Below are 15654 nucleotides of genomic sequence, written 5' to 3'. Positions count from 1 at the left end.
AACAAAATAAAATAAATAGAATAGATATGTACAAGTAAAATAGAGTAATAAATATGCACAAACATATATACATATATACAGGTGCTATGGGGAAGGGAAGGAGGTAAGACACAGTCTTCATCCCCGTTTTCCAGATGAGGGAACCGAGGCCCAGAGAAGTGAAGTGACTTGTCCAAGGTCGAATGGCGGAGCCAGAATTAGAATACAGGTCCTTCTGCCTCCCACGCCTGGGCTCTATCCACTAGGCCGTGCTGCTTTAAGCACTTAATATTTATTCTAGTGGACATCGCCACCATTTATTTAAATGTCTGTCCTTCTAGACCAGAAGCTCGCTGTGGGCAGGGCGAATGTGTCTGCCAACTCTGTTATATTGTGCTCTCCCAAGTGCTGAGTTCAGTTCTGCACAAAGTAAGAACTCAGTAGGTACCATTGTTTGAGCGGAGGGTGTCTGTTGGACATTCTAGGGGAGATGCCAAAAATCTGAGGCGGAAGGACATGCTGTGATGGGTTTTTTTTTCTCTCTCTCAATTTTTGAAGCCATTCACATTCCGCCAAGTGGACTTGGCTCCTCTGACCCTGACTGGGCTTTAAATCAGCAAGAAACATCAGCCCCAAGTGGCCCTGCAATATCCAATCAGTCAATCAATCAATCATATTTATTGAGCGCTTACTATGTGCAGAGCACTGTACTAAGGGCTTGGGAAGTCCAAATTGGCAACATGTAGAGACAGTCCCTACCCAACATTGGGCTCACAGTCTAAGAGGGGGAGACAGAGAACAAAACCAAACATACTAACAAAAGAAAATAAATAGAATAGATATGTACAAGTAAAATAAATAAATAAATAGAGTAATAAATATGTACACACATATATACAGGTGCTGTGGGGAAGGGAAGGAGGTAAGATGGGGGGGATGGAGAGGGGGACTACCCCCTCAAGCAGTCGTTCCCAGGGCCAGGAAAGTCCAAATGGCTCAGCCCATGGAGGCCTCCGAGGGGTCTCCTTCTCCCAAGCCCCTTGGGACAAGAGGAAGTTCTTTTTGTGTGTGTGTTGTGTTTGTGTGTGCGGGGCGTTTGTCTACTTTTTTTTAACCGGTATTTAAGTACTCAGCATGTGCCAGGAAATCAGTCATATTTATTGATTGTGTACTGTGTGCAGAGCACTGTACTAAGCACTTGGGAGAGGACAAAATAAACAATATAACAGTAGACGCACTGGGCTTGCAGGCTAGAGGGGTTGACAGACATTAATAAAAATAAATCATTGACGGATATGGACATAAGTGCTGTGGGGCTGAGGTGAATGAAGGGAGTTGGGAGAAGAGGAAATAAGGGCTTAGGGAAGGCCTCATGGAGATGTGCTTTCAATAAGGTTTTGAAGGGATAATAATAATGGCATTTATTAAGCGCTTACTATGTGCAGAGCACTGTTCTAAGCGCTGGGGGGATACAAGGTGATCAAGTTGTCCCGAGTGGGGCTCACAGTCTTCATCCCCATTTTACAGATGAGGTAACTGAGGCGCAGAGAAGTTAAGTGACTTGCCCAAGGTCACACAGCAGACATGTGGTGGAGTCGAGAGTAAATTGTCTATCGGGTGAGAAGAGGGAGGGCATGCCAAGCCAGAGGCGGGTTGTGGGTGAGAGATCGGCGGCGAGATAGATGAGATTGAGGTACAGTGAGTTGGTTGGCATTGGACGAGTGAAATGTGCAAGCTGGGATGTAATAATAATAATAATGATGGCATTTATTAAGCGCTTACTATGTGCAAAGCACTGTTCAGGTTGTCCCACGGGGGGCTCACAATCTTAATCCCCATTTTACAGATGAGGTCACTGAGGCCCAGAGAAGTGAAGTGACCTGCCCAAAGTCACCCAGCTGACAAGTGGCGGAGCCGGGATTCGAACCCATGACCTCTGACTCCAAAGCCCGGGCTCTTTCCACTGAGCCACGCCACTTCCCCCAGTAGTAGGAGAGTAGCAAGATGAGGTAGGAGGGGGCAAAGTGATTGAGTGCTTTAAAGCCGGTAGTAAGGAGTTTCTGTTTGATGCGGCGGGGAATGGGCGACCACTAAAGGTTCTTGAACGGGGAGACATGAACTGAACGTTTTTTGTCATTCATTCATTCATTCAATCGTATTTATTGAGCGCTTACTGTGTGCAGAGCACTGTACTAAGCGCTTGGGAAGTACAAGTTGGCAACATATCGAGACGGTCCCTACCCAACAGTGGGCTCACAGTCTAGAAGGGGGAGACAGAGAACAAAACAAAACATATTTACAAAATAAAATAAATAGAATAAATATGTACAAAGAAAATAGAGTAATAAACACGTACAAACATATATACGTATATACAGGTGCTGTGGGGATGGGAAGGAGGTAAGGCCGGGGGGATGGAGAGGAGGAGGAGGAGGGGGCCGAAAAATGATCTGAGCAGCAGAGTAAGTGCTGGAAATGGTGATGGATTTTTTGTTGTTGTTGTGGTTAGTTGTTTTTTTATGGTATTTGTTAAGTGCTTACTATGTCCCAGGTACTGTACTAACCACTGGGGTAGATACAAGCTAATCAGGTTGGACACAGTCCCTGTCCCACATGGGGCTCACAATTTTAATCCCCATTTTACAGATGAGGGAACTGAGGCCCAGAGAAGTGAAGTGACTTACCCAAGGTCATCCAGCAGACGAGTGGCAGAGCTGGGATTACAGCCTAGGTTCTTCTGACTCCCAAGACCGGAACCACCTGCTAGGCCACGCTGCTTCTCGGCTCAAATATTCCTCAAAGTTAAGCTTTTACTACTTCCAAGTTTTCAGCTCTTTAACCTGCTCTTTAAGAATAATAATAATAAATGGTATTTAAGCGCTTTTTATGTGCCAACACTGTTTTAAGCACTTGGGTAGATAATAATAATGATGATGATGGTATTTGTTAAGTGCTTACTATGTGCCAAGCACTGTTGTAAGCAGTGGGGTAGATACGAGGTATTCAGGTTGTCCCCCGTGGGGCTCACAGGCTTAGTCCCCATTTTACAGATGAGGGAACTGAGGTGCAGAGAAAAGTGACTTGCCCAAGGTCACACAGCAGACAAGTGGCAGAGCTGGGATTCGAACCAGGACCCTCTGACCACTAAGTTACAGTAATCACCTACAGGGAGGTGATTTTTCTTAAATAGGGTCAATTCTAGAGTCCAGGACTCTAACCGCAAATCATTAGAGAAGCAGCGTGGCTCAGGGGAAAGAGCCCGGGCTTTGGAGTCAGAGGTCATGGGTTCAAATCCCGGCTCCGCCGTTTGTCAGCTGTGTGACTTTAGGCAAGTCACTTCACTTCTCTGAGCCTCAGTTACTTCATCTGTAAAATGGGGATTAATCAGTCAGTCATATTTATTGAGCGCTTACTGTGTGCAGAGCACTGTACTAAGCGCTTGGGAAGTACAAATTGGCAACATATAGAGACAGTCCCTACCCACCAGTGGGCTCACAGTCTAGAAAAGTCTAGATAAGACTGTGAGGCCCCCACGGGACAACCTGATCACTTTGTAACCTCCCCAGTGCTTAGAACAGTGCTTTGCACATAGTAAGCGCTTAATAAATGCCATCATCATCATCATTTGGATCATCATCATCATCATCATCAATCGTATTTATTGAGCGCTTACTATGTGCAGAGCACTGGACTAAGCGCTTGGGAAGTACAAATTGGCAACATATAGAGACAGTCCCTACCCAACAGTGGGCTCACAGTCTAAAAGGGGGAGACAGAGAACAAAACCAAACATACTAACAAAATAAAATAAATAGAATAGATATGTACAAATAAAATAAATAAATAAATAGAGTAATAAATATGTACATACATATATACAGGTGCTGTGGGGAAGGGAAGGAGGTAAGATGGGGGGGATGGAGAAGGGGACGAGGGGGAGAGGAAGGAAGGGGCTCAGTCTGGGAAGGCCTCCTGGAGGAGGTGAGCTCTCAGCAGTGCAGATTTGGATGGGCTCTGTTGTCCTGGACTGACCAGGAGCAGAATTACCTGGGTTGAGGTTTACCTTCCTTCTCTTGTGCTGCTCATCCTTCGGTCCATGGGCTACTGAGAAGCTCGGTGGCTTTTGGGGAGAGGAGGAGGGAGTTGAAGAGAAGCAGCTGCCGTTGCAGAAGGTCTGGAGGATGTGTATCCCGCCTTGTCAGATCTGTTGGGTGATGGATTTTTGGTCAGCCAGTTGTGTTTGTTGAGTGCTTACTGTGTGCAGACCACTGTACTATGCGCTTGGTAGAGGACTGTGAGATTGTGAGCCCACTGTTGGGTAGGGACTGTCTCTATATGTTGCCAATTTGTACTTCCCAAGTGCTTAGTACAGTGCTCTGCACATAGTAAGCGCTCAATAAATACGATTGATGATGATGATGATGACAAGAGAACAATAAACAGACACATTCCTTGCCCACAACGAGTTTAGAGAGGACGGATTTCGAGGTTGGATTAATGGGGTCTGACTGGGAAGCTCTGCGGAAGCAGCGGGGGGATTGGAATTGAGGCGACGGGATTGGAATTGAGGCGACGGGATTGGATTGAGGCAATTCCAATTCCTCAATTGGAATTGAGGTCCCTGTCTTGACCTTTGACCCAGCACACATGCTGACATACCTCTGGTTCCGTTTGACAGCTGGATCAGAGCCCGAAAGGTTGTGTCCGAACACTGGGCTGATTCTTGACGGGTTCATGCCCCACAGGGGTGGAAGCCTGGTCCGATTTCTCCGAATTGCGGCAAATTCAGGATAAACGGAGACAGGAGGGGCAAATTCCAGACCATTATCTGCAACATAACATTTTAGTAAGTTGGCATTAATGAGGTCGTGAAACGACGCACCAGTTGTGGAAATTTTAGGAGACTCACGCTTTTAAAAAAAAAAATGGTGTCTGTTAAGCCCTTACTATGTGCCAAACACTGTTCTAAGCGCTGGGTAATTAATGAGGTTGGACACAGTCCCCGTCCCATATGGGGCTCACAGTCTAAGTGGGTGGGAGAGCAGGAGAACTGAGGCACGGGGAAATAAAAGTGACATGCCCAAGGTCACACAACAAGCATTTGGCCAAGCCGGAATTAGAACCCAGGCCCGCTGCCTTCGCACTGGCCCACGCTGCTTCTCTGGCCAAAAACAGCTACCAGGCAGGATTTAGGGGACAGGGAAGTAACCGACAGGACTTTGAGACGACAGATCATTCCGGCAACCAGAATTTCCTTCTAAGAGAAGGTGTCGGGTGACAGAGAGAAAGGCGGAATAATAATAGATGTAATAATCCAGCCCCCGTCTACCCACAGTTCCCTCACTGGCAAGCTAAAAAGGAAGATACTTGATCATGTGGCTCTTAGTCATAGTAATAGTAATAATAATACTATTATTATTATATTATATACTAATATATTATATATAGTATATATACGATATTATATACTAATAATACTATTATTATATTATAATAACTATTATTATAATGCTAATAATAAAATAATTAATGATAATAATAGTATTTATTAAGCACCTACCACATGCATTGTAGTAAGCGCTGGGAGAGAATAAAATAGAGGGCTTCATCCTAAAGGGCAGAGGAACTGGTGAGCAGGGAGAGTGTAGCCGGCTCTTTGCCAGAGGTGATCCAGTTGGAATCTCTACTGAGTGTTCAAATGATAATAATAATAATGATGGCATTTATTAAGCGCTTACTATGTGCAAAGCACTGTTCTAAGCGCTGGGGAGGTTACAAGGTGACCAGGTTGTCCCAAGGGGGGCTCACAGTCTTCATCCCCATTTTTACAGATGAGGTAACTGAGGCACAGAGAAGTTAAGGGACTTGCCCAAAGTCACACAGCTGACAAGTGGCGGAGACAAGTAGAAGAGCACTGTGGCCTAGTGGATAGAGCCTGGGCCTGGGAGACCGAAGGACCCGGGGTCTAATCCCACTTCCACCACCTGTCTGCTGCTGTGTGACCTCGGGCGAGTCACTTCACTTCTCTGGGCCTCAGTCACTTCACCTGTAAAATGTTTTTTTGTATTTGATTTTTACTGGGAGCCCTATGTGGAACAGGGACTGTGTCCAACCTGATTAGTACAGTGCCTGGCACATAGTGAGCACTTAACAAATACCTCTAAAAAAAAAAAAACCCTAGGGCTGAATTCAGGAGCAAAGCTGATCCCCAGGTGGTCCTTGGCTCTGGTTGAATTTCTCGGGCAATAAGCTCACATTCCCTGGTAAATGGGGGTATCCATTGCCCATCAGTCAGCAAGCGCTTAGTACAGTGCTCTGCACACAGTAAGCGCTCAATAAATACGATTGATCGGTCGGCTCTGGTGGCTGCCCTAAAATGGCCTGGAATTTGGCCGGGTAATCAAGGGCAGTTTTAATATTTCCAGGTTGTTCTAAGTACCCACTCTTGTAGCGAGGATTCGGGCTGCGTGAACTTAAAATGTTCCTTCTGGGATGGGAGGTCACACCCACCCGCATATTTTGATTTCTTCAGCTTGGAGGCCAGTTTTCTTTCCCAAGTTAGAAAACACGAACACACACAACTGGAGACCCCTTTTCTTTCCAGATTCGGGGACACACATACACACACATATACACGCTGCTTTTCTTTTCCAAATCAGCATACCCCCCCACACACACTCAGAGACCACTTTCCCACATTAATACACACACACATATATTCTCCCTCTCCCTCTCCCTCTCTTGGAGCCCCCTTCTCTTTTCCATCATCATCGTCAATCGTATTTATTGAGCGCTTACTATGTGCAGAGCACTGTACTAAGCGCTTGGGAAGTACAAATTGGCAACAAATTGGTAGAGACAGTCCCTACCCAACAGTGGGCTCACAGTCTAAAAGGGGGAGACAGAGAACAAAACCAAACAAGCTAACAAAATAAAATAAATAGAATAGATAGGTACAAATAAAATAAATAAATAGAGTAATAAATATGTACAGACATATATACAGGTGCTGTGGGGAAGGGAAGGAGGTAAGATGGGGGGGATGGAGAGGGGGACAAGGGGGAGAGGAAGGAAGGGGCTCAGTCTACATGCAAACACACCCGAAGGCCCATTTTCTTTCCCAAATTAGAATACCCCCTGTTTAGCTTGTATTTACAGTAGGCACTGGACATAGTGAGCACTTAACATACCATTTAAAAGAAAGAACACACACACAGAGTGCATGCTTCCCTCATTCCCAGAGGCACTCCGGTTGCCTCCCATTTGAGAAGGGTCCAGGCCTGTGCATTGTCTTCCTTCAGAGGGGAATTTGGGCCCTTAGAGAGGCACTAATCCCTTGGGGGATCCCTTGGGGAGGAAGTCATCCTCAACGAGCAGGCAAAAACAGGGATGATGATGATTGATCTCCTTGTTCTCACCTCCTTCAGGCTCCGAGCTTTGTCAGTTGATAATCTAGGGGAGGGTGAGGCCCCACATCTTGTGCTTTGCACATAGTAAGCGCTTAATAAATGCCATTCATCATCAATCGTATTTACTGAGCGCTTACTATGTGCAGAGCACTATACTAAGCTCTTGGGAAGTACAAATTGGCAACATATAGAGACAGTCCCTACCCAACAGTGGGCCATTATTATTATTATTATTTATTTGCCACCTCTTTGCCTCCCCCCGCCACCCAGCACCCCGTTTGCGGATGCCTTGGTGTGCGAAGCTGGTAGTCACTGCCCGCCCACCCTGGGAAAGAAAAGGAAAGGGGAAAACACAGCACTCTGTTAAGATGTCGCCAAAGCACCTGGGCGAAGTCAGCATTTATAACAAAGTTTAGCGCGTCAAGGCGTTCCCGGTATCCAGCGAGCATTTCACTCAGCACCGAGCAAAGCTAAGCTGAGCGTTTTGCAGTGTCCTTATTACCACTGCCACCCTCCAGAGGGGAAGGGCACTTTTCTGGTTGGGAAAAAAAAAAAAACCAAAAATACAGAAAGAGAGGCAGCAAGAGCTGTCTGCGGGTGAGTAGATGTGCTTAAATATCAGTCTTGGTGACAGATAAGTTGTTTTTTGTAGCCTGAAAACAAATCTCAACTGTGCTATACATTTGTGTCTCTGCACCGGAGGGGTGGTCTCTGACCAGTTGAGGGGGGTGCTCGGTCATTCCCTGCAGGTTTGCTTTTAGGGTTCAGGTGTCATCTGAAACAGCCCCCATGGATTTTTCCCCTGTGGGAAAGTTGCCATTCTTCCAGCCTCTATCTAGACTGCCTTGGCAGTATTGTTCTGACAAAAGAAGCATACCCGAAGCTCAGCTGCAAAAAAGGAGGCATTCGGCGCCGGTGGTCGATTCTTTGTGGCGGGGCGGGGGAGAGAGGGTGTCCCTCATGCCCTATTGCTTTCGGGCTCTTCCCAATCAATCAATCAATCAATCAATCAATCGTATTTATTGAGCACTTACTGTGTGCAGAGCACTGTACTAGGCACTTGGGAAGTACAAGTTGGCAACATATAGAGACAGTCCCTACCCAACAGTGGGCTCACAGTCTAAAAAGGGGGAGACGGAGAACGAAACCAAAACATACTAACAAAATAAAATAAATAGAACAGATATGTACAAGTAAAATAAATAAATAAATAAATAGAGTAATAAATATGTACATCATCAATCGTATTTATTGAGCGCTTACTATGTGCAGAGCACTGTACTAAGCACTTGGGAAGTACAAATTGGCAACATATAGAGACAGTCCCTACCCAACAGTGGGCTCACAGTCTAAAATGGGGAGACAGAGAACAAAACCAAACATACTAACAAAATAAAATAAATAGAATAGATATGTACAAGTAAAATAAATAAATAAATAAATAGAGTAATAAATCTGTACAAACATATATACATATATACAGGTGCTGTGGGGAAGGGAAGGAGGTAAGATGGGGGGATGGAAGGGGGACGAGGGGGAGAGGAAGGAGGGGGCTCAGTCTGGGAAGGCCTTCTGGAGGAGGTGAGCTCTCAGTAGCGCTTAGCATAGTGCCCTACTGACCGTAGAGACCCGGGGAGTACCACCGGTTGGTTGATTGATGGCCTAAGAGACTTTGGTTCGGTCCGTAGATGTCGCTCCGAGGAGCCGTGCCAATGACGGTCGTGCAGCTGCCTGGAGAGCAAGTTCACGTCCAGGGGGTCATCCAGACGGCTCTCTCCTCGTCCGTCATCCATTCTCCGCAGGCGCAGACCGTGCAGGTAACCGGGGGCCGGGTGAGGGATCCCACCCCTTCGCCTCCAGTGGGTTCCCGTACATTTGGTGTCGGCGGGGGAAGCAGCGTGGGCTAGCGGGTGAGTGGACTGAGGGAAGAACCGAGTCTGTCGGAAACTTTCCTCCAAAAGTCCCGGGTCCCAGCCGACTTCATTTATTTATTTTACTTGTACCTATCTATTCTATTTATTTTATTTTGTTAGTATGTTTGGTTTTGTTCTCTGTCTCCCCCTTCTAGACTGGGAGCCCACTGTTGGGTAGGGACTGTCTCTATATGTTGCCAGCTTGTACTTCCCAAGCACTTAGTACAGTGCTCCGCCCACAGTGAGCGCTCAATAAATACGATTGATTGATTGAAGGCCTAAGGCAGGGGAGGTGGGTGGGCAAGGAGCTGGCTTTAAGGGCCTCTGGGGGTTTGGGGCCAGGTAAGATGGAACTCCGGCCTTCAAGCGGGGAATGGAGACATTGAGTCATTATTTCCCTAGAGAAACTTCCAGACCGGAGCCGGAGCGGCTGGGGAAAAGCTCCCCAGCTCCCGGGCGGGCCTGCATCTTCCATGTTTTGACAATCGCTAAATGTGTTATTTCCCCATCCGTCGTTGTCGTCGTCCCAGCGCCTGGGCTCAAACACAGCCGGCTTCATTTCCGGCTCGGAGGCTCCTTCCCGGTTCTTGCTGAGGTCAGGGAATGCGTCGGTTGTTATATTGTATTCGCTGCCACGCGCTTAGTACAGTGCTCTGCACCCAGTAAGCGCTCAATAAATGGATTGATTTGGAGCTCCCGAGCCCCTTAACCCAATAAAGACGCAACGGTTGGCAAGCTGGGGTGATGAGGGAGTTGGAGTTGCAGTCCAGTGCTTAGAACAGTGCTTGGCACATGGTGTTTAACAAGTACCATGGTTAATGGGGTTAGCCGGGTCCGCTCTGGGGCATCCCGGCCGAAGGTGGTGTGGACGGAGGACCGGGCCCGGCTTTCCCCATGGACGTCGGGCCCGAGCCCGGTGGATTTGAGCCGCCGGAGATCCGAACCGTCCGGCCGGGTTCAGTGGTGTTGACCGGAGGTTCCCGTCCTAGGGGTCGTCCTTGTCGGAGAGTGAGGATTCTCAGGATTCGTCGGACAGCATAGGCTCTTCCCAGAAAGCACGAGGAATCCTAGCCCGGCGCCCTTCTTACAGGTGAGTGTGGTGCCCTGCTGTCACCGGCCGATAGCCAGTGTGGCAGGGGGGAGACCCCCCCAAGGGGGCCTGCTGCTGGGCCGAGGGGCCCGGGGGCCAGCCTGTGTTAACAGAGCCCACCAGGAGCATCGCCCTGGGCACGTCTTCGCATCACTGACCACTGAAGTGAAGTCAGTTCATTTCTCTGGGCCTCAGTTCCCTCATCTTTAAAATGGGGATCGAGACTGAGAGCCCCATGTGGGCCAGGGACTGTGCCCAAACCGATTTGCTCGTATCCACCCCAGCGCTTAGTACAGTGCCTGGCACATAGTAAGTGCTTAACAAATGCCCTAATGATTATCTTCTGCCAGTCAGGAAGGCTGGCAGGAAAAAATCCCACTGGAGGAATTTCACATGTTCAAGGAGGGTCCCTTTCCAGCATGCTACTATCTTATTTTAGAGGGAAACTTTCTGGTTTTCTAATTGAGCTTTTGCCGACTTCTGTGACTCACAATAATCGTGGTAAGTGCTAAGCGCTTATTTTGTGCCAGGCACTGTACTGAGCGCTGGGGTAGATGCAAGGTAATCGGGTTGGACACATTCCCTGTTCCACACGGGGCTCCCGGTCTTAATCCTCATTTCATAGATGAGGAAACCGAAGCCCAGAGAAACGAAGTGACTGGCCCAATCAATCAATCAATCAATCGTATTTATTGAGCGCTTACTATGTGCAGAGCACTGTACTAAGCGCTTGGGAAGTACAAATTGGCATCACATAGAGACAGTCCCTACCCAACAGTGGGCTCACAGTCTAAAAGGGGGAGACAGAGAACAGAACCAAACATACCAACAAAATAGAAATGTACAAGTAAAATAAATAAATAAATAAATAAATAAATAAATAAATAGAGTAATAAATATGTACAACCATATATACATATATACAGGTGCTGTGGGGAAGGGAAGGAGGTAAGACGGGGGGATGGAGAGGGGGACGAGGGGGAGAGGAAAGAAGGGGCTCAAGGGGCCGGATGGCCCAAGGTCATCCGGCGAGCGAGTGGCGGAGCTAGGATTAGAACCCAGGGCTTTTGGGTCCCAGGCTGCTCCCCACGTGTGAACGGTGAGACTTACTGACACACCCGGGCAGGAATTCCCAAGGCAGGTAGTCAGGTCAGAAGGATAATGAGTCCTGACACATTCCCGTTATTTTGCACCGAGCCAGTCGGGATGAGACTATGGGCGAAGGAGCGCCAATTGGCCGAAGGGCAGTCTCCTTCTTCAGCGGGATGAATACCCAGTGGAAACACGCTGACATTTCCCAGGACCCCACCCCCGCAAACGGTGGGGTTCGCCAAGATTTTGCTGGCTCGCCAGACAGTGGCCAAGTGCAGGTTGAAGGCCCCGCTGGTATTTTGGGAGCGATGTGGCTCCTTTATAGAGTTGGAGGACAGTCAGGTTTCAGACGGCCTACCGGCTAGAACCCAGGGCACGGGAGTCAGGAGGACCTGGGTTCTAATCCCGGCTCCGCCACTTGTCTGCTGGGAGAACTTGGGCCTGGCACTTTACTTGGGTTCATGGGTTCAAATTCCGGCTCCACCAATTGTCAGCTGTGTGACTTTGGGCAAATCACTTAACTTCTCTGGGCCTCAGTTCCCTCATCTGTACAATGGGGATTAAGACTGTGGGACAACCTGATCACCTTGTATCCCCCCAGCACTTAGAACGGTGCTTTGCACATAGTAAGCACTTAACAAATACCATCATTATTATTATTATTATTACTTCTCTAGGCCTCAATTACCTCATCTGGAAAATGGGGGGTAAGACCGCGAACCCCATGTGGGACAGGGACTGTGCCCAACCTTATTAGCTTGAATCTACCCCCGCCACCAGCATTTAGTGCAGTGCCTGGCACATAGTTAGTGCTTAACAAATACTGTTAAAAAAAAAAAAGTGATATGTGGGCGAGTTGAGGTCCAGAAAGCGGTTTTCTAAGTCCTCTGAACTGTCAGCTCGTCCCGGGTAGGGAGCGTATCCACTAATTCTGTTGTATTAATCAATCAATCAATCAATTGTATTTAATGAGCGCTTACTGTGTGCAGAGCACTGTACTAAGCGCTTGGGAAGTACAAGTTGGCAACATATAGAGACGGTCCCTACCCAAAGGTGGGCTCACAGTCTAGAATCGCCCTCTTCCAAGTACTTAGAACAGTGCTCTGCACACACTAAGCACTCATTAAATACGACTGATTGAGGGAGGAGCCCACCAGCCGCCTCACGCACTTTGCTCATTCGCTGTCGTATTTATTGAGCGCTCACTGTGTGCTGAGCACTGTACTAAGCGCTTGGGATGATAGAACACTAAACAGACGCATTCCCTGCCCACAAAGAGCTGACAGTCTATAGAGGGGGAGACAGGACATGAATAGAAATAAACGAACTACACGTACAGAAGTGTTCGTCCTCCAATTAACCTGGGCCCTGTTTCCCGCAGGAAAATTTTGAAAGATCTCTCTTCGGAAGACACGAGGGACAGGAAAGGAGACGGAGAGAACGCGGCCGTTTCCTCCGTGACGTCTATGTCTGTCTCAACTCCTATCTACCAGACGAGCACCGGACAGTACAGTACGTCCGTGGAGTGGGCCGGCCAGCTGCGCTTTTGTTCGGCTCCTGCCATCACCCACCCTTTGGTGGCAAGGAGCGCACCCATAGTAATAACAATGATGGTGGTATTTAAGCGCTTACTATGTGCCAGGCACCGTTCTAAGCGTTGGGGTGGATTCAAGCAAATCGAATTGAACATCGTCCCCGTCCTCTGTGGGGCTCACTGTTTCCGTCCCCATTTTCCAGATGAGGTAACTTAGGCCCAGTGTGAAGTGAAGTAACTTTTAGACTGTGAGCCCACTGTTGGGTTGGGACTGTCTCTATATGTTGCCAACTTGGACTTCCCAAGCGCTTAGTACAGTGCTCTGCACACAGTAAGCGCTCAGTAAATACGATTGATGATGATGAAGTAACTTGCCCAAGATCACACGACAGACAAGTGGCGGAGCCGGGATTAGAACCCGTGTCATCCCAGGCCCGGGCTCTATCCACCACGCCAGGCTGCTTCCCTTATGTCAGGGTGAGGTCTGGATGCCACAAACATCCCAAGCCGATGACGATATGCTTTTTCCTGGAGTTCACTTAGGGAGCATTCACTTATCGGCTGTGTGACTTTGGGCCAGTCACTTCATCATCATCATCATCAATCGTATTTATTGAGCGCTTACTATGTGCAGAGCACTGTACTAAGCGCTTGGGAAGTACAAATTGGCAACATATAGAGACAGTCCCTACGCAACAGTGGGCTCACAGTCTAAAAGGGGGAGACAGAGAACAAAACCAAACATACTAACAAAATAAAATAAATAGAATTATTTGTTCACTTCTCTGTGCCTCAGTGACCTCATCTGTAAAATGGGAATTAAGACTGTGAGCTCCCCATGGGACAACCTGATCACCTTGTAGTGCTTTGCACATAGTAAGCGCTTAACAAATACCATCATCATCATCATCATTTGCTCTTCTGTGTCTGGAGGGGGACGAGAAGGAGTTTGTTTTATTTTTTCCCTCCGTGTCCTTTTCCACATTTGTCCTCTGGGATAAAAGGCAACTAGGTCTTTCGGCATTTTCCAAGTTGAGAATGGGACTGAGCAACTGTCCCAGAGAAAGTGCGCCACAATTCACCCTCTGGAAAGGGTTTTCTTTTTGTTTTCTAACCCGGAGTTGGCCCCTGCAGATGGGCCAGGAGTCAGTCAGTCATTCCTATTTATTGAGGGCTTACTGTGTGCAGAGCTTGGGAGAGGACAATAGGACAGATACAGATAGAGAAGCAGCGTGGCTCAGTGGAAAGAGCACGGGCTTTGGAGTCACAGGTCATGGGTTCAAAGCCCGGCTCCGCCAGTTGTCAGCTGTGTGACTTTGGGCAAGTCACTTGACTTCTCTGTGCCTCAGTTATCTCATTTGTAAAATGGGGATGAAGACTGTAAGCCCCCTGTGGGACAAACTGATCCCCGTGTAACTGCCCCAGTGCTTTAGAACAATCAATCAATCAATCAGTCGTATTTATTGAGCGCTTACTATGTGCAGAGCACTGTACTAAGCACTTGGGAAGTACAAATTGGCAACACATAGAGACAGTCCCTACCCAACAGTGGGCTCACAGTCTAAAAGGGGGAGACAGAGAACAGAACCAAACATACCAACAAAATAAAATAGGATAGAACAGTGCTTTGCACATAGTAAGCGCTTAATAACTGCCATTATTATGATTATACATTCCCTGCCCAGAATGAGCTTACGATACAAAGGGCCGACGTTAATAGAAATAAATTAGAGGTATGGACATAAGTGCTGTGGGGCTGGATGGGGGGAAGAATTAAAGGGCGACTCAGAAGGGAGTGGGAGAAGAGGAAAGGAGGGATGAGTCCTCGTGGGAGGCTCAGGGTAGACCCGTGAGGAGCCGCAAAGCCATCATTCGAATTTATTGAGCGCTTACCGTATTAAGCACTTTGGAAAAGACAGTGTGGCAGTATAATAGACATGACGAGCTTTACGGTCTAGAGGGGGTGACAGACAGAGAAAAGTAAGCGACCTAACGCCCTGCTCTCCTCCAAGTTGCCATCGCCCCCAATGGGACTCTGCAGCTGGCCAGTCCGGGGGCCGACGGGGTGCAGGGCCTGCCCACCTTAACGATGGCTAACGCCGGCAGCGCTCAGCAAGGGACCACCATCCTCCAGTACGCCCAGACGTCCGACGGCCAGCAGATCCTCGTCCCCAGCAACCAGGTGGTCGTGCAGAGTGAGTATCTTCGCGCTCGACTACCCGCCTGAGGGCTTCCGATTTCGCGGACGTTCTCCAAATGGGCCCAGATGGGATCCCCCGACCTGATCCCCCAAATTTTGTTGTTTTTTTTGTCCCCCCATTCATACCTCTCCTCCCGCCGACGGACCAGCCGCCTCCGGGGACATGCAGACTTTCCAGATCCGCACTACCCCGACCACCACCTCCCTCCCTCAGACGGTGGTGATGACCTCGCCCGTCTCCCTGTCGTCTCAGACCACCAAGACGGACGACCCCCAGTTGAAGAGGGAAATAAGGCTGATGAAAAACAGGTATGTCTTTATCGGCGGGCTAATGAATAAATTGTGGGGTGGGGGGCATCTTCTGGGCACTTAGACCCAGTTTCTGTCCCCCATGGGGCTCACAGTCTTTAATAATAATGATATTTGCTAAGCGCTTA

At 48.2% G+C, this 15654-nt stretch overlaps 1 protein-coding gene across 5 annotated transcripts in view; it reads left to right on the top strand.

The window, feature by feature from the left end:
* Positions 1-15654, top strand: part of ATF1 (activating transcription factor 1) — a 37859-nt gene that overhangs the window by 19724 nt on the left and 2481 nt on the right. For 3 of the 5 annotated variants that reach the window (XM_038752673.1, XM_038752678.1, XM_038752676.1), the window contains 5 exons: positions 9077-9205; positions 10291-10391; positions 12865-12995; positions 15030-15212; positions 15367-15526. In XM_038752673.1, the coding sequence (XP_038608601.1) occupies positions 9077-9205; positions 10291-10391; positions 12865-12995; positions 15030-15212; positions 15367-15526 (704 nt within the window). Of the gene's footprint in view, positions 1-2751; positions 2782-4420; positions 4826-9076; positions 9206-10290; positions 10392-12864; positions 12996-15029; positions 15213-15366; positions 15527-15654 lie in introns of those variants that run through there. The other 2 variants (XM_038752674.1, XM_038752677.1) reach the window with 2 other exon arrangements.

Source organism: Tachyglossus aculeatus, chromosome 10 (assembly GCF_015852505.1).
Source record: "Tachyglossus aculeatus isolate mTacAcu1 chromosome 10, mTacAcu1.pri, whole genome shotgun sequence".
In the NCBI taxonomy this organism is placed as follows: Eukaryota; Metazoa; Chordata; class Mammalia; order Monotremata; family Tachyglossidae; genus Tachyglossus; species Tachyglossus aculeatus.
This window is presented reverse-complemented; position numbering and strand designations above follow the sequence as displayed.